This window comes from Equus caballus, chromosome 20 (assembly GCF_041296265.1).
Source record: "Equus caballus isolate H_3958 breed thoroughbred chromosome 20, TB-T2T, whole genome shotgun sequence".
In the NCBI taxonomy this organism is placed as follows: domain Eukaryota; kingdom Metazoa; phylum Chordata; class Mammalia; order Perissodactyla; family Equidae; genus Equus; species Equus caballus.
In genome coordinates, this window is record NC_091703.1 from 40,051,752 (window position 1) to 40,075,668 (window position 23,917).

General features: G+C 54.3%; 1 protein-coding gene and 1 long non-coding RNA gene across 3 annotated transcripts in view; one reads left to right on the forward strand and one right to left on the reverse strand.

Annotated features, from left to right (window-relative positions):
- CPNE5 (copine 5) overlaps positions 1 to 23,917 on the reverse strand; it is an 86,007-nt gene that overhangs the window by 24,147 nt on the left and 37,943 nt on the right. Inside the window, exons 6-11 of one of the 2 annotated variants that reach the window (XM_023624851.2) lie at positions 23,697 to 23,773; positions 21,846 to 21,905; positions 19,780 to 19,830; positions 19,421 to 19,484; positions 9,480 to 9,583; positions 5,654 to 5,758 (exon numbers count right to left, since the gene is read on the reverse strand). In XM_023624851.2, coding sequence (XP_023480619.1) covers positions 5,654 to 5,758; positions 9,480 to 9,583; positions 19,421 to 19,484; positions 19,780 to 19,830; positions 21,846 to 21,905; positions 23,697 to 23,773 — 461 coding nt within the window. The remainder of the gene's footprint in view (positions 1 to 5,653; positions 5,759 to 9,479; positions 9,584 to 19,420; positions 19,485 to 19,779; positions 19,831 to 21,845; positions 21,906 to 23,696; positions 23,774 to 23,917) is intronic. The other variant, XM_023624852.2, reaches the window with a different exon arrangement.
- Positions 16,759 to 18,192, forward strand: LOC106782261 (uncharacterized). Its single transcript, XR_001379209.3, has 2 exons — positions 16,759 to 16,823; positions 17,171 to 18,192. It is a non-coding gene; the product is annotated as an uncharacterized lncRNA (long non-coding RNA).

A 23,917-nucleotide genomic window follows, 5' to 3' on the forward strand; every position in this document is an offset into this window, starting at 1 on the left:
GAGTATGAGATTCCTATGCAAACGCAGCCCAGCAATCAAGGCTCCAGGATGGCTGTAGCCTGGGGGTTCGATTAGCTCGGAGGCTGCAAGCTCCAGCCTGGGGGAGAAGGAGGTGAGAGAAACAGTGTCCAGAGACAAGAGAAGTCAGTGGCAGAAGCCAGACACAACTCTGACTACTCTGTTGACGGTCTGTCGCTGTCCAGCCCTCGCTGGGCTGCCCCAGGTCACCTCACAGCCACTTGTGGGCTTCAGGCCTGCTCCCAACCCCTTAGCACAGGCACAACAAAGGCTCGTGTCAGACCGACTGTGACTTCTAGGGACAGCACCCAAGAGAAGGGGCTCCTGGGGGTGGGACAGTAATGGGGCCTCTGCTGCCCACAAAATGAGCATCTTATTTGTCATAAAAAGGCTCAGAACATGGAGCCCCTAATCTGGGAGGCAGTGAGCTAGACAGGGACGACCGCAGGATCCGGGGCAGGCACCCTGGGCGGCAATCCCAGCTCTTCCTGGTTCTGGCCGTGTGGGCCTGTGCAACTGGCTTGACCTTCAGAGACTCTGTTTACGCCTCTGTGAAATGGGACAATCATACCCACATTGGGGTGGCTGTGAGGAGTCCACTACATCATTCACACCGTCAGCGTTGGACACGTGTTGTTCTGTTCCGTCTAAAATACTCAAGCCTTTTTTCCGAGCTCCTGTCCCCCAGACAATTCCTATTCACCATGAAAATGTCAGCTCCACAAGGCCAGGGATTTTTGTTTTGTTCACTGCTGTATCTTCAGCCTCCAGAACAGTCCCTAGCATATATTCGGTACCATAAATATTATTATTAAATATCTGTGGCTGACTAAGATCTCCTGACAGCTTTGCAAAGTGGGCCACACAGTAACAACGCCCTCCTCCTTCCATGAAATCACAAAGGGAGGCCCAGAGTGTGTGGCTTTCCCCAAATCACATATGTGGTTGCTAACCACAGGAGGCCTCGGGGCCGGGAGCATGTCCTGTGGGTCTCTGGACACCTGGGGCCAGAGTGACAGAGCCGGGTGTGTGTGAGCCTCCGCAGGCCAGCAGTATGAGGAGGGGTGCTGGCAGAGACGCCGGGCTTCCCTCCCAGCACACCAAGCCGCTCTATCTATAGTCCACTCTGAGCCAAACTGCAGGTCAGCCTCCTAACGGGCCTCTCCAGGGTGGGAGAAGGCACATTTCCCTGCTGCTTACAAGTCCCTGGGGCTCACAGGCCCTGAGGGGTTCACCCTAAACTGACTGAGTCAGTCCAACACTCCAGGAGCTTCAGGAGGAAGAGGAGAGCCAGGCCTCTGTGGGGCAGGCAGTGAGCCTGGAGGGCACAGGCACCATGCAACCCTGTTCAGTGACTTTGCCTCCTGTCTGAGGACAGCATCTGCATGTGTGAGCTGAGTGTGATAAGAAACTCCTAAACTGGCCTGGCCCCTCCCATGTGGGGGCGTTCAAAGGAGAAGCACCTGGTTCATCCAGGGGGCCAGAAGTGTGAGGTTTCCGTGATGTGAGAGTCCCCAGCTCCGGGAATCTGCTCCCCTCTGCAGGGGAGGACCCAGTACCCTGACCGCCCTCTTCAAATCCACTCAGTCAACACAAGGGGTGAGTGACAGCAGCCCAACCCAGGGGCATCTGGCTTAACGGGGACAAATCCTCAAGTCACAGAATGTTCAAGGAGAGAGCAGGGGGACTTTGGTGGGGAACTGCTTCCTGTCATCACCCCACTTCACCCCATGGGAGGCCTGGACTGGCTCTGACCCTGATGCCATTTCCTCGGACTCCAGCTCTGCTCAACTGGGTTGCTTGGGTTTGGTCTCGTGTGGACTGGAGACACAGCAAAGGCCAGGGCACCTCAAAGTAGAGGGTCAGCCCAGAGGCGAATTCTGGACAAGGGAAATGTACCCTCTCCTTGCCCTGGCAAGTCACATAGTCTCCAGTCCTCTATTCCCCGATCTGTGAAATAGGCATGTCACTTGCACCCACCTTCTAGGGTTATTGCGACATTTAAATTCACAAAATAAGATAATGTATTTAAACCAATTAGGACACAATTTGGCCCATGTCCTAAAGACTCGGTAATCTTTAACCGGTTTCCACCCATCATTCCAGGAAAACTGCCCTTTCTCAGCAGATCCCTGGTTCTCACCCTCTGGCCCTCTTTTTCACAACACTAGTTGATACTTGTTTGAATTCTCCTCTCTCAGCTCCCTGACCACGCCCCCTCCTCTTGCTCTCAGCTCTCTCTCTCGCCATCTCCTCTTCTTTCTCCTGCTCCTGACCTGTGGCATCTCCCACAAGGCCCCGGGCACCTGACCTCTGCCAACCCCCCCACCCCGAGTCCCTCCGTTCTCCTCTCCCCTTAGCAGAGCACTGCTGTGCCTGTCCCACGGCCACCTACTCTGGCTCCCTGTCACATTTCCCATTTCTGTTGGTGGGACCATCTTCTCTCGCCCCCCAGGCTCCAAACCCTAATGCTCTCTCTGTCTCTTTCACTCCCACATCCAGCTGTTAAGGCCTTTTCAGTCTTCCTTCCACCTCCAATCCCAAAGCAGACCTGGCCGGCCCCTGAGCAAGGCTCTCAGAGTCTTCCTCCAAATGCACCCCACTCACACCACGTCTTGGCCAGCTGGCAGCAGAGCGGTGGGTTAAGAACACAGATTCTAGAGCCAGCCTGCCTGGGTCCAATCCCGGTTCTGCCACTGACTGGCAGTCAGACCCTGGGTGTGTCACTTAACCTCTCTGGGTCTCAGCTTCCTGCCTTGTAAAACGGGGATGGTATTAGTGCCTTTTTCAGAGGAGGTACTAATTGTTGTGAGGATTAATTAGTTCGCATGCATAATACCACGGAAGTGCTACTGGACCTTTGCCATTATTATAATTACCTGTCTGTCCCCTGCCCTGGCCTAGAAGAAACCTAAGAGGGAGGCTTGCCGTGATAGTTCAGTACCGCCACAGCACCCAACACGGTGCTCGGTGCCTGGCTGGCTTGGAAGACACGGCTGCTGGATTCAACCGAATAATTTCTGTGAGGCTTCAAGAGGTGCCTCGGAAGAGAGGAAACGTGGCCTCGTTTTCCTGCACAAGGCCCTCCCTCTCCTGCCCGAGAGGCCTCCCAGACAGTGGCCCCTCTGAGTGGCTGCTGGGTACGTGGGTTACCCTAGGGCTCGGCGGTGGGGAGGCCGCTCGCTTCACAGGCCCGTTGCGTGACATGCCTCGCCCCCTCCATTAATTCTGCTGTCAGTCAGTCACGGGCAATCTGTTCCTGGCTGTGGAGAAGAGCCTGAGCTGCCCAGCCATCCTGGAGGGCGACCGGGCTGGGGCTCAGCCTGGGAGGGGGAGATGCGAGCCTCCTGGGCCCTCCCCACGACCTGCACCCTTCCAACACACCCTCACCTCCTCCAATGGCTGAACAGTGAGCCCAGACCACAGGGCCTGGCTGCCTTCCTTGCCATCCCTGAAAAGGCTGGGTTCTAAGGTGCTGGGATCCTAGGGTTGAGGGTTGTGGGGGGTCAGCTGCACCCCCAACAACCTCTGGGCAGTGGGGCTAGAGATTCCAATTCCTTCCACCCTGTGAGACTTGAATTGCCATGCTCTCACATCCCCAACCTTGAATTTTCCCTCCCTTTTTCTCCATATCTCTCCATTCCAATCATTATTACCATGCCCCTGTCTCCAGCAACTGCCCCCCCCCCCGACCTTCCAGCCTTCCCTGAGCCCCCTTTAGACTGTACTGCTCCCCACAGACAGTCCTCGCATTCCCCACCACTCTAGGAGCCCCAGGACCCAGCCAGATATGCAACAGGTTCGTTTGGCTGGAATGCCTATTTTGCCTCCAGTCTCATTTTGCACAATTATTTATCTATCTAAAGTAATGTGTGCACATCTGTGTTCCCCATGATCAGACTATAAGCTCCCTGAAGATGGAAATGCATATGGCGCCGGCTCAGTGGCGCGGCGGTTAAGTTCGCACATTCCACTTTGGCAGCCAGGGGTTCGACTGTTTGGATCCCGGGTGTGAACCTATGCACTGCTTATCAAGCCATGCTGTGGTAGGCGTCCCACATATAAAGTAGAGGAAGATGGGCACGGATGTGAGCTCAGGGCCAGTCTTCCTCAGCAAAAAGAGGAGGATTGGCAGTAACTAGTTAGCTCAGGGCTAATCTTCCTCAAAAAAAAAAAAAAAAAAAGATGGACATGTGCAACCTTCCCTTGAAGGCTGCACAGCTGGAGGTGTGGGGTCAATCACAGAGAAGGTGTTTGGTACCACCTGTGGAACCATCTCTGGAACAGACTGTGGCTTCTCTCTCCCCGCCAAGAGGCAGGAAAAGGAGCCACCTCATCTCCTAGATTAGCAGCCTAATAGGGAGGGAGCCAGGGGTACCTGGAGGCCACTCCTCTGCTCATCCTGCCCTGTTCCCCACCTCACACACCCTGTCAGCAGCCACTGTGAGCAGGGTCCCAGGGAGCCCATGCCAATGCCACCAGGCCTGAGGTGTCTGTTCTGACGTCCCAGTGTTCCCGTCAGAGTGGCCAGCAGAGGCCCAGCTTCCTCAAGGCTGCAGGTGAGCCCCCAGCCAGCGTGCCCACCAGCCACAGCAGTCACCAGGAAGTCAGGCTGGGTTCTCATGACTTAAAGCAGACCAATCCCATCCTACGTGCCCCCCCCCTCCCCCGGCACCTACCACAATCTGTAATTATGTGTTTCTCTGTGTTTCTCTGTGTGATTATTGGATTAGTGTCTGCCTCCCGCCCTAGCACATAAACTGCACGAGGTCGGGTGAAGGGTGACGACTGTGTTTTGTTCCCTGCTGACTTCCCAGCATCCAGTGCAGTGCCTGGCACACGGTAGGGAGTCAATAACCATTTGGGGACGAAATGCTGAATTTGGTATTATACACACCAGAGCATTCCTGTGTAGGTTGTTTCACGTGAGCTTCAAAGCAGCCCTATAGGGGTAGGTAGACACTTAAATGCCCCTTTTACAGAGAAGGAAACTGAGGTTCAGACAGGTCAAAGTTTGCCCAGGTTTGACAGAGCTTTCTAGTCACAGAGCCAAGATTAGAAACCAGGTATCTGGTATCTACGCTCAACAATCTACGCTCAAAGATGATGACGACAGCTGATGAGCACTAAGAGTAGGCTTTGTCGCATCAGAAAACTCCACGAGTTCTTTGCGCTCAACCCCTCACCCCCATTTATGGCAACTTGGCTGGCAGAGAGTATCCTGGGATCCTGACTCCCAGAGTGCCTTAACCAGGAGTTGGGGTTGGGGGGACGAGGCCACTTCTGCCTGTACCTAGAGCCACTGTCTCACCCCCTCCTGCCTCTCCACTGGGAACAATGAAAAAGACAGGCTGCTGAGCTCCAGGCCAGGGCACTCCGACACCCACTGGGTAGAATCCCAGCTGCCTCCCACCACCCCCATCCTGGGGAGGTTCCCACCCACAGCGATGCCAGAGTGGGAGGAAAGAGGCGGGACGGGGAGGGGAGGGCTGTGAGGAGATGAAGGGCAGACCCCGCCCACGGAGGTGGAGGGAGTCCCGAGTCCACCCTGAGCAGGACCACTGTGTGCAGCTGCAGGAGGACTGCTCACACCAAGGTGACCCGTGCCTCCCGCACCTGTGCTGTCTCATCTCACCGGTCATAGTCCCCATTGCAGAGGGCTCGCACAGGAATGGAGAAAGTTTGCCAGACTGGGTTTAGGGTGTTCTTCATGACCTCGGTCTTGTGGCAGATGGTGAACCTGGCGAAGAAGAGAGGGAGGCTGTCAGTCAATCCTGAACCCAAAGGAGGCAGAATCCAGGCCCACAGAGGGGCCGCTGGTTAATCTCTTCAGTTGCCAGACATGGAAACTATGGCTTCAGGAGGTGATGAGCTGCCTGTCACTAGCAGCATCCTTGCCATATGGAGCTCACATTTTAGTGACAGACCATAAAATAAATGAGGAGAAAAAGAGACTATCAGATGTCCCAGAAGCCTGTCCTGCCACATGGAGGGGCAGCCAGGAGCCAGAGTGAGCTGGGGGCAGGGCTGTCCCCCGAGATTTCCCAGTATCTACCCAGCTACCTCCTGGCTTGGAAAGGTCACCCAGGAAAGAGCCTGGGCTCCGCCCGTGCCCACACAGCCTGTGCCATTTCTTCTCTGGCAATTTTCAAGTCAAAATGTCATTCCTGTCACCGCGGCTCAGCGTCTCTCTCCTCTGCTCCTTCTCGCCCACCCACTGGAGTGTGGAGATACGTGTGGGAGACCTCCCCACACACCCAGAGCTGGTGACGAGGGCAGGAACGGGGACGGGGAAGGAGGGCCACAGCTGCCCCTGGCTGGGGCAGGCAGGCAGGGCAGGAAGAGGAGGCTGGGGGGCCAGCAGGAGGGAGACTCAGGAGCAGCAAGGGGGCAGTGAAGGGAGGGAGGTCTGCCCTGTGCAGAAGCCCTCACAAGGCTCCAGAGACCTCCCGCCTGGAACAGCCACGGGGACCTGCTGTGGATGCTCCCAGCTCCCCATCTCTCTGGAACCACTGACTCCTGTCTGCCTCCCTTGCCAGCCAAACTTCACCACCAGGTCTTCTAAGCTATTAGCCTGATTTACTCCCTCCTTGTTTCTTCCTGAACCCTGCGTAGTCTGGTTTCTGTTTCACTCTTGCCTGAAACCTTTCTCTTTGAGCTCCCCAAGCTCCCCCCGCCCCTCACCAAATCCACAAGCCCCTTGACTGCTGCACTTGCCATGGGGGACCAGGCACCATTGGTCCCTGTGGTCATCTTACCACTCAGCTCAATTCATTCTGACACACACACACACACACACACACACACACTCGGGGCATGGTGTGGGAGAATGTTTACCAGCGGGGTCAGACTGATGTGGGCTTCAGCCCCAGGGCCACCACTCACCAACTGTGCAGCCCTGGGCAAGTGACTTGCTCTCTCTGAGCTTCCCTCTCATTGTAAAATGGCGGTAAGAACAGTAACACTGCCAGGCCCTGTTCTAATGACACGTATTAACTCATTAATCCTCCCAGCACCCCTGTGAGGGCTGTGATGATATCTCCATCGTACACACAAGAAATTGAGCTGCGGGGGTCAGGGCTGCGCTGTCCAGAATGGGAGGCACTAACCACATGTGGCTATTTACATTTAAATTAACTGAAATAAAATGAAATTTAAAATTCAGTTCCTCAGTCGCACTAGCCCTCTTTCAAGTGCTCAACAGCGACGTGTGGCTAATGGTGAGATACAGAACATTTCCATCCTTCCAGAAAGCTCCACTGGGTTAGAGACTTGCCTAAAGTTACACAGCTAATAATTGGCAGGCAGCCCTGCTCTCCATCGTCACATCCTTACCCCCAGATGAGTGATTAGGATTGAAGAAGACAAGGTCGGGGCAGTGCCAGGAGCCCTGTGGATGCTTCCTTCCCTTTCCCTCCTGGCGTGGCAGACGTGACATCTCACTCTCCCGGGCCCCTCACTGACCATCCTCCAGTCTTCCTCCTAAGTAGGGGTGTCTCCCAAACCTTCTACTCTCCTCCCCTCAAACCCTGGGTGACCAACCTGCTCTCAACAGTTCAGCCTCTGACCCGCCACCTGCCCATTCTCAGGTGCCCATATACTGGCCACCTCTTGGGTGGGGGCCTCTGGCTTGGTTTCTCCAGCTGCCTTTGGTGTCCCTGCTGGAGAGATCCAGCCCCAGATATACTCCCATCGCCTCCCCCATCTGACCAGCTCCTTTGCCATTTTCAACCCTCCAGGTTCCCAGCCTCTCCACCACCAGGGAGCGGCTGTGACTTCGGTCCCCTGCTGAGTGGGGTCTCCGCACTGCCCTTTTGCCCCCGTCCCCCTCCCCTCCTCCTCCCCTGCATTTCCACAGTGCAGCTTGCGCTCAGCACCTCCCACCTGTTCAACGTGTCAGTCACGAGCCTCTCCCTCTTCCCCGCCCCCTCCCCATCCATCCTACACATGCTCTGCTAGAACAATCACTGCAAACACTTTGCGACACGCCCCTCTCCCTCTCCAAAACCAAAATCCCTCCCTCCCCATGGCCAGCCGGCCCTGGCCACCCGGAGCGACCCCGCATGGCCTCGCTAGAGGGGACCCGTGTGGACGTATCCGTGGGCACTCAGAACATTGCTCAGGCCTTTTCCTCCCTCCCTCAAGTCAAGTCAAAGTCAACAAGAATTATTTTAAGAAATCCTGCTGGGAGTCCTTTGCAGAGACAAAGGATCCTTTTGTTATGCAGATGATCACACCTAATTTCCCTTGTTTTGTACCTTCAGGTTTAAAAATCAGCTTTCCCTAGAACTGAAACACACCTCCTCTCCGCCGCTCCCCTGTCCCCCCAACACACACACACACACACACACACACACACACACACACACACGCTCACACACACACTCACGCACGCATACATGCTCACACTCACAAGCACACACCCAGAATTTCAGAACCAGGGCAAACGTGGCAGAGGCCTTCTGCCCTCTGCCCAGGGCCCACTGGCTCGGCACACGCCTCCTCTCCAGCCCCTGACGCTTCCCTGCCCCTCCCCCGTGGACCCATTTCCTTTCTCTCCTTCAAAACCTGCTTCCAAGTCTCCTTCTCCAGCAGCGTTTCTCTAATTAACCTCCCTGGCCCCACCGCTTCTTCCCTCGTTCTGCAGAATCCCGATTCTGGCCATAAGTGGCCGCTGCCTCCCAGAGCTGTAGTGCTTAAAGAGACCGAGGAGACCATCTAATGCAACTGGTTCATTTTACTGATGAGAAAACAGGTCCAGAGAGGGAGCATAACTTGCCCGGGGTCATACAGCAGGTTAGTGGGGAGGATTAGGTCCCCAGACCCTCAACCTAGAATCTGTCCCTCTGTGTACACTGCTGACCTACACTTGCTAACATGTTGTGTGTTTCTGTCATGTCACGTTGTAGGGGTGGGCTTCTAGATCAGGGAGAGGAGAGGAGGAAATGGGGGCTTCAAAGACGTGCGGAGTTTGGAAGGAAGCCTGTGGCAGAGTGTGGGGCCGGGTGGGAAAGAGGGTGCAGATTGCCTCGCCAAGTGTGCAGTGGGGGGACAGGTAGCTGGGGGTGTTTGGAGGGCCATGGTGGGGGAGGGCTGGGCTTGGAGATATGGAGTGATTTGTGTGGAAGAAGGAAGGGGCTCTCAGAGGGGCCTCTCACTCCTGCCCTCGCCCTGGTTTTGTGCACTCCCCTACCTCCAGCATACCTAGCACCCACCATTGCCGAGACCCTCAGAATGGCACCACTGGCTCGCAGGCTGCTCCCACGCCCACCACCCCATCCCTGGGCCAGGGCACCACCCTGGAGCCTCTGACTTCCACCCGAGCCCCCTGCCCTCTCTAGAGCAGGAGCCCCAGGGTGGTACCCGGAAGAGGTGGCCCAGGCCACCCCACCTGGCAAGTCACCACAACCCCGTCCAGCCCCAACCCCAAAAGGGGAGTGAAGTGTTGCCAGAGAACTCACGTTCCATCTTCGTTGCTTCTGTAGAACACCAAGAAGGGGTCAGACTTCCCAAAGAAATCTTTCTTGTCCAGCTTGTTGGCACAGAACTGCATTGTGGCGACATCCTGGTGGGTGGGAGGGAGAACAGGGGTGTGAGGCAGGAGGAGGCTGGAGGGCGCCCCAGTCCCTGTGGAAACACAGCCTCAGGGCCCTGGAAAACCTGAGGCTTCAGAGCACCAGGCTGGTTAGAGAGGATAGCAGCTTATGTGTGCCCCACACCGACTTGGGGACAGGCCCTGGGCTGACACTTCGGGAGGTGGGACGTTCAAGGTTAGGCATCACCAGTAACTCTCGAGAGGCCCACCCAACTCTCTAAGGCAGATGTAGCTGGACCACGACCCGTCTCACAGCTGAGGAGCCCAAGGCTCTGAGCAGGAGTAAGTCCCCCAAGTTCGCCAGGCAGAGCGCTGGGCTTCTGACTCCCCTGATGGCCAGTTCAGGGCCGCGCTCACCCAACACAGCCCTAGAGCACAAAGAAGTTACCCAGGCCTTGGTGAGGATGGCTGGACCCCTCCCCTCCCACGGTCCCAGCCCCTCAGCTCTGTGGCTGGCAGGGCTTTGGGCAGAGATGCCCCCACATCCTCCCCTCCACCCCGCCCCGTGCGGCCTCTTCAACCTGAAAGCTCTGAATCCTGACAAAGCAGCTGCCAACTGGCCAGAGCTCAGCACTCTGTCCTCAGGTCCCTGGGGCCTGGCCTGCCCTCGAGGGCCAGAGCCTGTCGGGAAGTCACCTAGCTCCCTCACGCTGCCCCCTTCCTCTCAGTGGGGAAGAGAGTCTATAGAAATCAGTGTCCTACAGCCCAGTGAGGACCAAAATGGCAGCAGAGATGAAGATGCAACCTCCCACAAGCTTGAAGGACATGGTCAAAGCTTGGGGAGTGGGTACGGTATAATAGTTAGGAATATGGTCACTGGAGCCAGGCTGCCTGCTTCAGTTCCATCCCTCACTAGCTGTGTGACCCAGGGCAAGTTACTCACCCTCCCTGTGCTCAGTTTCTTCACTATAAAATGGGGGTACTGGCAGTGCCTACCTCATAGACTTGTTGTGAGGATGAAAGGAGTTAATATGAGTACAGTGCTGAGAACAGTGTCTGGCACATACTAAGGCTGTGTGTGCAAGCTATTATGATTATCTGGCCTCTTCCGCCCCCCCCACACATACAGTGGGGGCCTCTGTCCCTGCCCCACCCCCACCCCCCCCCACCTCACACCCCTCCCCTCAAGGAATCTGACAACAGCAAGCAGAACATCCCTCCATTCGCTCATTCATTCATTCAACAAACACTTATTAGATACCATCTGCGCTGGCTGGTCACTGAGCTCATGGTTTTATGTCCTTATCACATCTAACCCTCAAGAGAATCCTTTGTCGCTTTTTACAAATGAGGAAGCTGGGGGTCAGAGAAGCTGGGTAACCTGCCCAAGATCCCCAGCTGGTCACTGGCAGAGCGAAAATCTGACACGTGTGAACTGATTTCGAAGTCACGCCTCCTCTAGCACACGGCTCCGCCTCCCGGAGAGAGCACATCGCAGTTCCCGAGGCCGGTTCCCCATTTCCTGGGACTCCGGCTCTGGGAGAGAATGGGCAGGGGCGCTGGGCCGTGGCTGCCCTGGGTCGGAAGTGCCTCCTGCAGGAAGGGTCAGAGGAGGCAGTGCGGAGGGACGGTGGCCACACACGAGGTGCCCGGATGATGACGGCTTTCGTGACGTCCCTCATCATCGCCCACCTGAGAGGGAGAAGGAGGCTCCCCTGGGGGCTTCCAGGAACCTCCTGAGAAATCTAGGGCTTCAGACCTGGCCTAAGAGAACGGCTGACGTTCTGAGCACTTACTAGACGCGGGCTCTGTGTTAAGCCTTCTCGCTACAGACATCGTTTCATTGACTCCTCATAACAGCCGTAGGAAGTAACTCCTCTACTCTCCCCATTTATCAGATGAGGAAACTGAGGCTTTTAGAGGTTGCCACACACCCAAGGCCCCGCGGTGGGTAACCAGGCAGTTAGACTTCAGGTCTTTCTGTCTCACCCTCCCAGAAAGATCTCAAGTCACTGTCTCTCCCCAGGAGAAAGTTCCAATCCATCCCACGCTGGAGGGAGGGAGCACTTTAAATGCCTCCCTGGGAAGCCCCATCCCACCACCTAGAAAAAGGAGGAGGCCGAGGAGCTGCTGGGCTCCTCCCAGAACTAGCTATTTAATTTGTGGGGCCCAGAGGAAAGGGAAAATGTGGGATCCTTTGTTAAAAAGTAATAAGAGGGGCTGGCCCTGTGGCTGAGTGGTTAAGTTCTCGCGCTCCGCTGCAGGCGGCCCAGTGTTTCGTTGGTTTGAATCCTGGGCATGGACATGGCACTGCTCATCAGGCCACGCTGAGGCAGGGTCCCACATGCCACAACTAGAAGGACCCACAACGAAGAATATACAACTACGTACCGGGGGGCTTTGGGGAGAAAAAGGAAAAAAATAAAATCTTTAAAAAAAAAAAGGTAATAAGAAATTTCAAGACAGTGACAGCAGAGCATTAAACCAAGCAAAGGCCCTTGTGATTGCCCAGGTCGCATACCCATCGGGCCGGGCCTGGCTCCTCCCTACAGAGGCAGCCGGCAGTGGCATCAGAAAACACTGAGGGGACCGGACTCTGCTGAGGAGAGCAATGGGGACAGCCTGAGCAAGGAACCCAAAGCTCTGAGATCTAGTTAGTCCCAGCCGTCCCTCAAGCTCTCTGAGCCTCAGTTTCCTCATCTGTAAAGTGACGTGCTGGGCAGGATGACCACCGCTGTTCTTTTAAAGCTGGGCAGTTTAGGCTTCAGTGCCGAGGCCACAGGGAGCATACTGGGACGGGGCGGCAGCTGCGGAAGGCTGGCACTCAGGGGACAGTGGGGAACCCAGGGCCCCTCCAGCCTCCCAAGGACATGAGCTTGGTTGTGTCTCCAGATGTGGCCCCACATATCTGGAGGTCACCTGTGTGACACCTGCACCTGAATGAACACAGGTGAGTCGCATGCGACAACCTGTACCGGTTAACCATACACACATACATTTGCAACAACCAAGACAGAGGCCACAAAATCCAGGGGTGGAAGCTCTTCGTTTCGCTTCCTGGGAGAACCCCTCGAGGCCCTGCAATCAGGAAGGGGAGTAGGAACGTTAGAAAAAAATTAATGCAGAACTTAATGGACCGCAACTGCCAGGTCCCTTCAGTGCTCCAGTGGGAGGGCCAACGTCCCACAGAGCACCTGACTGGAAGAGAAGTACCACAGAGCCAAGGCCACCTGGTTGGACCCCACCTCTGCCACCTACCAGCTGAGCAGCCTGGGGCAAGCAACTTAACCTGAGTCTCGGTGTTCTCCTCTGGATAAATGGAGTAATAATGCACCCGTGAGCCTGCTGGGAAGACCAGAGGAGATGGCCTATGTTAAGTGCCAGTCCATGGTGCTAAGCAGAGAGCAGCTGTAAGAATGGGAGCCAACACTTGCAGAGTGCCATCTACTGCTGGGATAACCCACATTAAATTGCCAACATTCAACACTTGTTTACCTACAAAAATGGCAATGTAATAAAGTTCTACTTAATATGCGCCAGGCACTGCTTTTCCTTCTATTTATTCATTTAATCCTATCAACAACCCCAAGAGGTAGGTGCTATTATTCTCATTTTAAAGATGAGAAAACTGAGGCACAGAGAGGTGAACACCCTTGCCCGAAGCCACACAGCTGGTAAAAGGAGAAGCTGGGACTGGAACAAGACAATCTGGCTCCAAAGATTAATAACTGAGGTTCCAAATGATGACCCCCAAATCATCAAGATAAGTTTAATTATGTTCTGTAGCCTCAGTTTGAGAAGTCAGAGAAGTGTGAAATCCATTTTACAAAGGCCTCCTCCACGCAAACTAGTTAAAATAAAAAAAAAAAAAAAAGACTGGCTCTGAAATTCAGCTAACTGGAAAAATCCGCTAGCGAGCCACCCCTTATTCCCACTGATGGCAAATACCTGAGGCTTTGTTGGGGGCTTATGGCGTTGCTCAACTTGATCTGCCCTTCCTAACACAATCTAGACCCAGGGACATTCTCCAAACCCCATTATGATAATCTGTATTGTTGTGCCATTGTGAATCCACGGGAATAAGACAGATCTTCAGAGAGATATCTAGGCTGTAACCAAGGCAAAGTGCCCCCTGATGGATGCACACCTGATGTGGAGTCCTTGAGACAAGTTGTCTGGGGACTGTGTTTTGAAGGTGGCTCTGAATTATACCAACAGTCATATGAACATGGCTCTGACTGCGCCCCTTAAATGAGGGTTAGTGAATGGATGGATTGTTGGTGTAGTGTGAGCCCAGGAAGAGGCTGGGGAAGCGGCATTATGATGGACCGGGCCAGCAGGATTCAGGAGCAGCAAATTCTGGCTGAGGGTCAGAGGTCATGCTGTTCGACAGCCTCAACCTGAGGGTGGGGCTCTCTGAGCACATGAAAAGCTGTTCCCGAACCAGAAGCGTCTCTGAAATCAACCGCGGAGAAGATAAAGCAGCTCCTGCAATATATAATTTCCTGCAATTTCTGCCTTTTCACCCTATCCTTTAAAAAAACATATTAAGTTCTTCTAAAACAGCAGGATTGCCTCAATTTGCATCTCTCCGCATGTTAATCAGGCTGCTTGGGAGACCACAGTGAACAGTCTTTCAATCCAGGGGGGCCTGGCCCACTCTAGCACATAGCTCTCCCTGACTCAGAAGAGGGCTGTGGAGGTCAGAGGTCAGGTCCGGAGGTCAGCAGGTGGGCTGAAGGCCAGGAGAGGGTGGCAAGGCCCAGGAGGGGAGAATGGAAGGCTGCTCTGGTTTGGGTCTTGCTAGCACCCCCCAGGGTTAGAACCAGAATAAGGAGAGTGAAAAATGTAAGGGGTGTCAAATATCTCAGTAATCAAAATAAAAATTTTAATGTGATATTTTGAAAAATCAAAATCAATGCAAAAATCCACGATAAATAAAATATCAAAAATTTAAATAAAGCCATTTTACAAATGAAGAAACTAAGGCGCAGAAAGGTCAAGTAACTTGTCCAGGGTCACAGAGCTGGTGAGCAATGGCACTTAGTCTGGATCCAGAGTCCAAGTTCTTAAACACTGCCCTGCTGCTCACAAGCCCACGTGGAGGTCAGGCTGGTTCTTCTCTGCCATCTTAATGACCGACTTCTTCAACAATCCACTCAGCTGTGCATCTGTTGATTTGGTCATTCAAGGCTGAAAACTCCAGTTGGCCATTTTCCCTCCCACTCATTAAGCCTGTGTGTCTAGGATACTAACCAAAATCCACCAACTAAAGTTCAAAAGAAAAATGGAGCCATTCGGCTACGAGGATGTTCACTGCAGTATTAATTATATTCTTTCCTCTAAGAGAATAGATTCAATAAACTATGGCCCATCCATACAACAGAGAAATAATATGCAGCTATTGGATACATGTTTTCCAAGAATATCTAATGACATGGGAAAATAAATCAGGACACCATATTCTACTAATTATAAGGAAAAACTCTATACACGTACACCCAGAAAAGAGGCTTGGAGGAAACGCATTAAAACGTCAACAGTGATTGTCTCTGGGTGATTTTTCTATTTTTTGCATTTCCAACTTGTCCACAATGAACATGTCATTGTTTTAGCATGAGGAAAAATATTTTTGTTTGGTTTGGTTTGAACGAAAGAAATGATTTCTAAGACCCAAAAACTATGAACTAATTTTTAAAAGAGTGATGTTTGCATGCTGGTCACTCACATGCTGGACACACAGCCGTGTAGCCACAACATGAGTCTTCACTAAACATCACCCTGCATCCCTTTGAGTCTCAGAAAACCTTTGCCACTTTCCCCCATTTCACTTTACCTCTATTCCCTGGACACTGGGCTCTCCCTGAAGCTTGTCTTTAGAACCATGAGAGCTCTGATTTCGTCAGTATTCAAGGCTGGTAATCTCCCGTTACAAGGTTCTGCACAATCTTGCCCCCACTCCCACCTACCCCCTCGCCTCTCTGACATCACTCACCACTCTTCCCCTGCCCCAGTGCCTTTGCATGGCCTGTTCTGTCTGCCTGGCCCCATCTTCCCCCAGATAGCTGCAAGGGCTCATTCTCTCGCCTGTATGTTTTTTGGCATATTATATAGTATTATCCACAAATTTTCCTCCAGGATAGTAAAGAGTGCTATGAAATGTTTGTTATAAAAAAGAGGCAATGGGTCTGACAGGCTTGAGAACCACCGCTGTACTGTGATTGCTGGTTGGCATTTCTGTCTCTCCCAGTAAATTGGAAACTCTGGGAGGGCAAGGACTGAGTCAAAGCATATTTGCTGCAATGAAATGAGTACACGAGCAGGCTGGGATATCTAAGGGGTGGGGGGCAGGTGCATCATGACGCTCAACTCCCTTGGCTTATGAGTGGTGAGGCACACTCTTGCCCGTGTGTGCGGGGACCTGACTGGGAGGCGGTGAGGATGCGCTCTCCTGAGCCAGGAAGTCCTGAATCCAGAGAGAGGCAGGTCTGGGTGCCTGGCAGGCCCAGGGGAAGCCAAGGGTTTGGGAAGAGGAGGGCAAGGAGCTCCCCTGGCCACGTTGGCAACACTCCTTGCCTCTCTCCAGAAGCCCAGCCACTTGCCATGCCTGCTAAAGGCTACTGGCCCCACAAAGACCACAAGGCCCACGGCTGCTCCACGGACAACAAGGCTCGTGGCTCCGTGGGTGCAGGAAAGACTTCCTGAGGATTAGCAGTCCAAGAACCCCAGCAATCTTAGGCCACTTCAACCTCTCTGCATCTATAAACCCAGGTCACTCACACCTCCCCAGCCCTGCAGTGAGAACCAAACAAACTGTAAACATGAGTCTCCTGAGCTATGAGGACTACGCAAATGTCAGTCAGTGTCACATGGAATAACAACAGTTTACTGCTGAGCAAAGTTAGATCTCTGGTGATTCCGAGGCCCTTCAGGAGCCTAGGCTCATCGCTGTCAACATCAAGCACCACTGAACAGTATTTTGGATCTTTCCAGTAAGCTGGAACTTTCTCGGTATTTAAAGTCTAGATGTGCGAGGCTTTTCTATACCCTCTCACAGCCTGCAGGTGACCCACTGGAATCCACTGTCCCCCTTTGCCGCCCATGCCATCCCCGCGGACAAAAGACGAGGGAGGTTTGTCTGCCTGCAGAAAGTATTCATTCGAGCAGGAAGCCCAGCCCTGGGGAAAAACCATCTCTCGGACTCCACCCTCTTCCTTTGATCCTCCCACCGAACGCCGGGCTGCAGCGACAGAAGCTGAGCCGTTCCGAGGTAATTATTTTAATTCAGCCAGATGCTGGGATTAGTCTCTTTTCCTCACAAGTATTCTAGGGAAAGTCAGAACTCAGCCAAAGAGGCCCCAAAAGAGGAGCTGACGATCGGGAGGAAGGGAGGGAGCCGTCCTCCCCCAGCGGCTTAACGGAAGCGGCCGCCCTCCCTGGGTGACGGAGGGGAGGGAGGAGGGGGGGGAAGAGGAGGACGGAGGGGCCTGATAGTATTAAACGCCGGCTGTTTGCCAATCCCAGAAACCTAGACCAATCATAGCGCCCAGCACTGCCTAGAGCTTTAGGATTTCCACAGCACTTTCACTTACATTAGCTTATTTAATTATAAACTAGGGGGGAAGTCACCTGCTCAGCTGGAAGCTGGGAGGAAACCGAATTTAGGCTTCAAGGAACTCAGATTCAGCCTTCCCCCAGCACCCACGAGGAGCCACAGCACCGTCGCCTTCGTGATCTCCTTTAATCCTCACAGCAACCCTATCAGCCCCAACATACAGGTGGAGAAACTGAGGCTCAGGGAGCTTCAACAGGAGCTCTGTTCTACATGGCAGCTGCGTTCTTTCCCTTGTCTGAGTTCCAGCAGCATCCAGATCCTCAGCACACACGGGAGTTTTCATAATCATCTGCTACGCAACATTTGGTCTGTGCTTCCGATTCCGTCAGTCCCAGATTCGTGATAGATCCTCCGAGAGCACCTACTGTGCGCCGAGCCCTCTGCTGGGTGGGGACATCAGGGAGGTCTGCTCCTACTGTCAAGTTCCTCTCGACTCTCTGAGCTGAAGAGACGAGGAGAGAAACCAGACCGAGCAGCTGCGTAGGAGTTGATTTGATCACTGCTGTGCTGCCCTGTCCTGTCAATTCTGTGTCTAATTCTCCAACTGGAAGCCCCTGAAAGCAGAGTTTGGAAGGCCACAACCTCGTGGTTAAAGACCCTAGCTCAAGAACCAGACTGCCAGGGTTCAAAATCCCTTCTACTCAGTGGCTGTGTGCCCTTGGGCAGGTCACTTAACTTCTCTGTAAAATGAGGACCATAATACATCAGATATTATAGTATACCATACTACTAATACATCAGATAAATAAATCGATGCATGTAAACCACTTAGCATAGTGTGTGGCTCAGAATAATTGCTCAATTAATATTGGCTACACCATGATACTTCTAGCCCAGCAGTTCTCAAAGTATGGCCCAGGAACCCTGGGGGTTCCAGGAGATCAAAGCTATTTTCATAGTAATGCTAATAAAACGTGGAGTTTTCTAGAGGTTACCTAACAGTGATATCACAACAGATTGTTTGTGGAAGCCGATATAAGAATCCAGCTCTCTTATGTGCAGCCAACATTAAAAAGAGTTACAACAATGTAAAGTAAGGCCTTCGTCTCACTAACAGACTTTTGTTCTGGAAAATATTTTTTCAGAAAAGACGTTAGGGACCAGTCCGGTGGCACAGCAGCTAAGTTTGCGTGTTCTGCTTTGGCAGCCTGGGGTTCACAGGTTGGGATGCCGGGTGTGGACCTAGGCTCCATTTGGCAAGCCATGCTGTGGCAGGCGTCCCACGTATAAAGTAGAGGAAGATGGGCACAGACATTAGCTCAGGGCCAGTCTTCCTCAGCAACAAAAGAGGAGGATTGGCGGTAGATGTTAGCTCAGGGCTAATTGTCCTCAAAACTTTAAAAATTTTAAAAAAAGATGTTATTTCTGTTAACATGTAATGGGTTAAACTATTGCTATTTTTAAATATAATACATAATTTGAATTTTTTTCTCAGTTTTAATTTCTAATATAGCAAATACTGATAGCTAATGGCTGCAATAGTTGTACTGACTTCCCAGGAAGGTCAGAAAATCTTGTTTCTCCTCATCCCTCCCTCCACCTGAGCTGGACTCAGCCCCACGGGAAACTGGGTTTCCAGGTTACCCCAGCCTTCGTCTCGTGCTCACACTCTGTCACTGCCTCCTCCTCTTCTCCCCAGGACCCACCATGTCCCACCCATGGCTCCTAATTAACCTAAGAGGCATGCAAACCTGGGTGGTTTGGGGGAATGAGCCCACGGTTTTAGAATCAGGCTGACCTTATCGCAGACTCCAGCTCCCCACACACACACATACCCCCAACCACACTCTCTCAGCCCCATGCAGGGTGTCACCTTACTCCAGAGCTAAAAGTGAAAAATGACAACTAAATGCCAAGCGCCCAGGCTCCAAGACTGAAAAGGCCCTGCTGCTGCCAGTGTTGGTGCCAAGTCTCGGCTCAAGGACACGTGAGCGGTGGCCGTGATGTGAGTAGAAGGAGCCCTGGCATGGGAGCCAGGGGACCAGGGCTCCCGGCCTAGCTCTGCTGACTGTGGGTGAGTTCCTTCCCCTCTCTGGGCCTCAGTCTGCTCAGCTGTACAAAGGGAAGGCGCCGTCTAGCTCTGATGTTATAGAATTCTATGACAGCCACGTCAGACTGAGGAGCCCTTCTTCCCCCACCTCCCTCCAAGGGCAACACATGGTCCTGGGGTCACAGGGAGGCCAGCCTGCCCACATCACTGCTCATCCCCCCCACCCCACCAAGTCCTGTCCTAGAGTCCCTCTGCCACTCACCCTACAGTTGCTGAGCTCCTCAGCGGACAGGATGATGGTGCCACATTTCTTCCCTGGGACACCACTGGGAGAGGAGAAGATGGAAGAGTGGAGAGTCAGACAAAGACAGAGACAAGAGCCTGCACACTCCCGGGCTCAGGCCCTCCTCATCCTCCCCTCACCCCACCATCCTGCAGATCTGCCCAAAGCCCCTGAGAAGACAGAGTCTCCTGAAATACTCGTGGCAGTGTGGCCTAATGCACTGCTTCCTGGGCCAGGCCCCAGGCCTGCAGCCGCCCCGCCCCCTGCTCCCGAGAGCCCGCCAGGAGGGGCAGTGTCTCCAGTGAAAGTCCTCGAATCGGAAAAGCGTCCAGACTCACCCGGAGGCTTCCGCACCAGTGGTTCTCAAACTTTCCATCCAAAGACCACTTCTGTGGGCAAAAGACCTCATGGGCTAGCCACCCCACCCTGCTCCCAGCTGACCCCCAGAGTCCCAGAACATTCCAGCTCTGAGCTGCTCTGATTCATTGTGGGAGGGAGAGCAGCAAGAGGGAGCAAGGCAGGAGGGCTGGTGTCCTCTTGGTGGCAGCCCACCTAGGCTCTCTCCATGGCCACCTCCCCTTGAACTCCTTGGCTGGGGTCTCTCTGGGGAAGAGAGAGCCCGGCCAACCAGGGGGCTCCTCAATGATGTGGGCAACCAGGACATGAGGTCGGCCCACCCAGAGAATCCCCTCTGGGGCTCCACCCAGGGGATCTACACCTCTTCCCTTGGTCAGGAGGGACTCCTCCACAGACACCAGCCCATCCCACTCTGATGTTTTGGACTAACCTGGGGGGGTCCCAGTGCAGCCAGGGCCCACTGGGAGGGAGAAGAAAATGTCAGGTTGTCCAGCAGCTGTGTGACTTTGGGATCATTACTGCACCTCTCTGAACCTCAGTTTCCTCACCCATAAAATGGGTGTGATTGCAGTACCCATTTTACTAACTAATATGCACACACAGTGCCTGGCACAGAGAAGGCTCTCAAGGAGCATCGTTTCCCTCCCTGCCCCTTTTGCTTCACAATTGTGCAAAGCTGATAAAATCCGGCCCCACCTCAAGCCAGCCTTGGGGCCACCAGCATACTGTCTGTGGAACACACTTTGAGAACCACTGATGGAGCTCTCCCCAGTGCCAGCTCTTGGAGGGAGAGGCTCCCAAACAGAGGAGGCAGGGGAGCCGGCCCCCGGGGCTGATGAGACAGCCCAGATCTCTCCAAATCAGGTGAGCAGAGCAGGGGCTACATCTGGAGGGTCCCCTGCCAGCTTGTCCCCCTAGAGTTGGGCTGCTGAGCTGAGTACCCCAAAGGCCCTCCCACCCCGGTCTGGCCCTCCCTGGTAGTAAAGACACGAGATGTTGACCGGGGAGATAGAATCCTCACTCCAGCCTCCTCCGCCCAATGTTTCTCCATCTGTTCCTCTCTTTGCCTCGGAGCCCCTCTTCTATTTCTGATCTTTCCTTCCCTCCTCTCCAGCCCCAACCTGCTCGGTCTTCTTTTCTCCCTCCCTCCCTCCCTCTGATCTTTCTCGCCCTCCCTCACGCTTCTCTCCCTGACTTCTGCTCCCTCTCCCACTGCTGCTTATCTACTCCCCTTGTAAATTAGCATCCACACCCTTCCTGGGCTGTGAGCATCCCTGGGTCCCCTGGGATGTCTGGTGGCCAGTCCAGCTACTGGGACCCTGACTCCTGGGAGCCCTCAGCAAAGGCCAGTGGAGCTCCGCTTACCCAGCCAAAATGCTCCTCTGCGGGGGGCGCTTCCAGACTGGTCCCCCAAGCAGATGCTCTCTCCCCTGTCCCCACCAGGGTGAGTCCAACCAGGAGAGAAGGAGAGGGAAAGAGTGGGGAGGGTCTAGGTTGCCCATGTTTGCATGAGGCCAGCCAAAAGCAGGTGACCAGGGTGGGGTCTGGGGGAGTGAGGCTGGCCCACTGCAGCTGGTGAGCAAATGCAAAAAGTGAGGATTTAGCTGAATTTACTCTGTGAGGAGGAGGCCAACATCCAGCAGTGGAAGCAGCTGGGGGATGGGGGATGAGGGTGGAAAGAGAGAGAGAGAGAAGGGTGGGAAATGGAAGAAAACAGGCCAGGGAGAGAGGAAGGGGATGGGGAGAGCTCAGCCCCTGCTGATTCCTGGAAAGGACCCCTACCTCGAAGTCCCACTTTGCTCCCCAAAGTCCCATGAGCCACTGGGGCTGGGGATGCTCAAGCTCTAGCCTGGATGGGGGAGGGGCCAGCTACAGAGTGGCCCAAAGTGCCTGGGTCCTTGAGGAGGGACCCAGGACCCTCTAGCTCCCCCTGACCAGGGCTGAATGCAGTGGCGGGAGCAGGGACTGGCCCCAGACTCTGAGGATCCCTCTGCACAGCTGGCTGGATGTCTGACGGCTCCAGGGCCAGAGATGTCTGCTGACCTACCCGTTGGAGACAGCTGGCATGGGTTTGCCTGTCCTGGAATTCAGGCTGAATGCTCCTATCCTGTGGAGGGAGAGGGAGAGAGAGAGCATGCCATGAGCGGAGTACCTCTGTCCTGAGGGACCAGAGCACTTGGCATCCAGATTCTGAGAGATAGGTTTCTATTCTGGATCAAGTATCCACATAGGACTGGAAGCCACAGGCCAGGGGAGGGAGGGGTCTCCTTCCCAAACCTTTTTATGAAGCCCTGAGCAAGGTACGCTACCTCAGTGGGTCTCAAAATGTGGTCCCTGAACCAGTAGCGTCAGCATCCCCTAGGAATGTGTTAGAAATGTAAATTCACAGGCCCCAGCCTGGACCTAGTGGATCAGAAACTGGGGGTGGAGCCCAGCAGTTCTCCGCTTTACCATCAGCCTCCAGGTGATGCCGATGCCCGCTCTACTTTGAGAACCGCTGCTCTACTGGGAGCCTCAGTGTGGGCTGCGAAATGGGGGGACTGCTGAGAGAATCACATGAGATCACAGAAGCAAAACAGTGTCCGGCCCAGAACAGATGTCCAGCCAAAGGGAGCTCTTCGTAGGTCCAGCCAGGGACACAACTAGACTTAGACACAGGAAACCTTCGGTGGGGGAAAGAGGTCCCCCTCCTTCACCAACACCCAAACTCTCCAAGATCCTACTTGCCCTTTAAGCTCAGCTCACTAGCCACCTCCTACCTGACGTCTTCCTCAGTGCCCCCAGAAGGTGTGCCCCTCCACCAAAGGTGGGCCAGGCAATAGCAGGCAGAAGGCAGACCCAAGGATGCATGGGCTTTTGACCAGGCAGCTGGGAGCTGAGAGAGGCAGACACACACTCCCTCCAGAACCCCAAATTCTATAAGCCTCAGAGCCCCCCTCTAACCTGGGTTTGCTCCCCATTCTCGATAAATGATAGGAATTATTATTTTCTGTGGACCCGGAGGAGGAGGTCTTTTGGGGGCAGAGAGGCCTTTCTGGGGGCCCTGAAGTTACTGTACAGTTACTGGGGGTCAGACACAAAAGCCTGGGAGAGGCCCCCCGCCCAACAATAACACATTCTGCAGCTACTGATCATGGGGAGGGGACAGCATCCAGTGTGGACTTGGCGGAAACAAGCAGGGGGTTGGTGCCCCTTTTCTGCCCACCCTGCCCTGAACGCTTCTCCCAATCTGGGGGCCTCTCGTGCCCGGGCCCTGCCCCGGAGCTTCCTGAGACACAGGGATGAGAGAGTCCCCTCCACCACCTGGCCAGCCCTGGCTGGTCCCTGAAGCTACCCTCAGGCTCCACTGCGAGAAGCCTTGGGATTCCTCATCCCAGAGTCTGCTCAGAGTAACAGCTTTCCTCTAAGAGCACTTGTGGCCCGACCATGCAGACTGTCAGGGGCAGGGTGAGATGGGGAGGGCCTCACCATACCCAGTTCTGGCCTACAACAGGGTGTAGGTAAGTCAGGGAATGTGCTATGTGAGCAGAACCCTGGGTTCAAATCCCAGTTCTCCCACTTCCTAGCTGTGTGGCCTTGGGCAAACCACCTCCCCTCTCTGGGCTTCTGTTTCTTCCCCTATACAATGGTAGGGGTGGGAGATGGGAGTGGACTAGATGGTATCTCAGGCCATCCTAGGAATATGGGGCTCTAAGGACCAAACCTGGCTCCCTCCAGGTTAACCAGGTTGAAAGCCCTGCAAGGGCAGGGCCCATGGGGTCTCCTTATCCCTCATCATCTGTCATGACTGGCCAACTGCTCTGCCCCTACCCTGGGCCAGCCCGCAGCAGGTGTGGGTGAGAAGTTGGCCTATCACTGGGGAAGCAACCCAGACAGCCCCACTCCCCTCTACACTTACACGAGGGGCTTCTCCAGGCGGCTCCCGGGGGACCCCACGATCTCTCCAAGGGTGCAGAAGGCCTGGCCCAGGAAATCCTGCATCAGGGTACAGAAAAGAGCAGTGTCACCCACTCTGCTCACAGCCACCCACCTCCCCTATCCCCCGACCCCTGGACATGTGAGGGTTCTGAAATGACAGCATGCAGCCTCAGACACATGCTGTGTCACAGAGACTCAGAG